Below are 2,192 nucleotides of genomic sequence, written 5' to 3' on the forward strand. Positions count from 1 at the left end.
CTTAAGGAAATGAAGTCCTGATGTGGCACTGTGGGTTAATGCACTAGACTGCAAAGTCGGTTTGAACTGCAAGGTTGGTGGTTCAAGCTCAACAGTCACTCCTTGGAAACCTTCTACAGGGTTGCTATGGATTGGAACTGACTCAATGGCACATAACAACAACAACAACAACAAGGGAAGCAAAGCATCAATGGTCTCTAATTAGGTGAAAATATGCAGAACAAGCTTCCTAGCGCAAACAATTTTGGAATTATTACATACATGGAAATGAGTAAGTTCACCCAGAGAGAGTGCAGCATGAGAAGAAAAACGGCCTGGAAGAACATTAAATGGGAGGAAAGAGGAAAGAAAAGTCCAAAAACAAAAAAACTTACCTGGTCTGTATAAACATCAGGGGGCACGGCCTTATTAAAGAAATCAGAACACACGGCTCCTGCCTGGAGGTAATAGTGAAGAGCTGCCGAATACTGATTTGTGGCTAATGAAGGCAATAGTGTTTAAAAAAAAAAAAAAAAATATCATTAGACACAATACTTGAAAAACCAGAAAGGGTTTCTTTTACGGAGAGTCAGGTATAAACAAGTTCAAAAATTAACAAAAGATTCAAACCACAGACAGAGGGATAAAACTTTATACCTAGCCAGAACAACATTAAGAAAACACTGGTTATTTAATATTTTAACCAATTTAAAGAAGCAATGCAGTAACCTCTCTACTTTCTAAAATTGGTCTGTAAAAAATTTAGCTCTGAGTTTTGTCAAACTTACTAGTATAGAATTTAGTATTTGGAGGTATTTATTTCTTAAATGACCAACCTAGACATATATCCTAATTTCTAAAGGTAAGTTCAGAACTAGCATATTCATTTTGAGAATATAGGTAATTCAGTTCTTGATAAATTCTTTTGAGGAGTGGGGTAAAATTGAACATTAAAAGAGTAGGGTAAAATTGAGTATTAAAATAGACTCTGATTAGCTTCAAATTAATCAGCGGGGGTGGGGGGAGCAGTGAGAAATAATACAGGTAGGGACCAGATGAAACAAACCTGGTCATGAGTTAGTATTTGTTAAAGTTGTATACTATGCGAGAGTTCATTATTCTGTTGTTTATATTTTGAAATTTTCCTTTAAAAAAAAACTCAACATTTAAAAACCTGTCTCTGAAAAGACACTTTCAGTCATAAATTTTGTTTGTTCTGTTCAATAATAATAATACGGAGATTTCCCATCAAATTGGAAAATTTATTTATATTCCAGAGGTGAAAAAAATAATCTAATTGTCCCTAAGAATATGAATAATTATCAAGAATGAATTAAGAGACATCAAAACCACCTGCATCGAGGGACTCCAGGACTAGTTCCAGACTGATTGACCTGAACACAGACACCTAGGTCTATAGGAACTCCATTTAGGACCAGGAACTCCAATGTCACATCCCTCCCATACCCACCTCCTGAACTCCTTGGCTGGCAGGAGTCCATCTAGAGTTTTCTCTCTAGGGCTAACAGCTGTACTGTTTTTGTTTTTTTTTTAGTTTGGTTTATTCTTTTGTTGTTTTGGTTTATTCTTTCTTTTCCTTCTCTCTCCATTCCCTTGAATTTTATTCTATCTCTACTTTTGTTTATTCCTTCTTTGCTTGTTTCTCGTATCCCCTCTTTTTTTTCTTTTAATATTTATTATTGTATACTTTCTCTTTTCTTCTTCCCTCTACCTGGTTATTCTAAGTGGTTTTTGATATTTCAATTTCTTCCTTTTACTTTCTCTCTTCTATAGCTCTATTTAACTATCCCTGTTGTTCTCATTTTATTCTTTTTTTGCCCCTCTGTTTACTACCTTTTTTCCCCCTCTTTTCATTTTGATTCCTTGTTGATTCTGTTTTATAGTCTTGTGGGGAGGGGGTTGTTGTTGTTGTTAGGTGCCATTGAGTCTGGACCGACTCATAGCGACCCTATGTACATATTCTAGTGGGGAGGTGGTGGTTGTTGTTAGGTACCATAGAGTTGGTACCGAACATAGCAACCCTATGTACAACAGAACAAAACTCTGCCCAGTCCGAGATGGTGCTTGAGTCTATTGATACTGCCATTGTGCCAATCCATCTTGCTAGGAGTCTTCCTCTTTTTCTCTGACCCTCCACCTTACCAAACATGATATCCTTCTCCAGTGACTGGTCCCTCCTGACAATATATCCA

At 36.5% G+C, this 2,192-nt stretch overlaps 1 protein-coding gene across 1 annotated transcript in view; it reads right to left on the reverse strand.

The window, feature by feature from the left end:
• INTS8 (integrator complex subunit 8) overlaps positions 1-2,192 on the reverse strand; it is an 83,289-nt gene that overhangs the window by 12,490 nt on the left and 68,607 nt on the right. Inside the window, exon 22 of the mRNA XM_006859210.1 lies at positions 375-478. Coding sequence (XP_006859272.1) covers positions 375-478 — 104 coding nt within the window. The remainder of the gene's footprint in view (positions 1-374; positions 479-2,192) is intronic.

The sequence above is a fragment of the Chrysochloris asiatica genome, unplaced genomic scaffold (genome assembly GCF_000296735.1).
Source record: "Chrysochloris asiatica unplaced genomic scaffold, ChrAsi1.0 scaffold00031, whole genome shotgun sequence".
NCBI lineage: Eukaryota > Metazoa > Chordata > Mammalia > Afrosoricida > Chrysochloridae > Chrysochloris > Chrysochloris asiatica.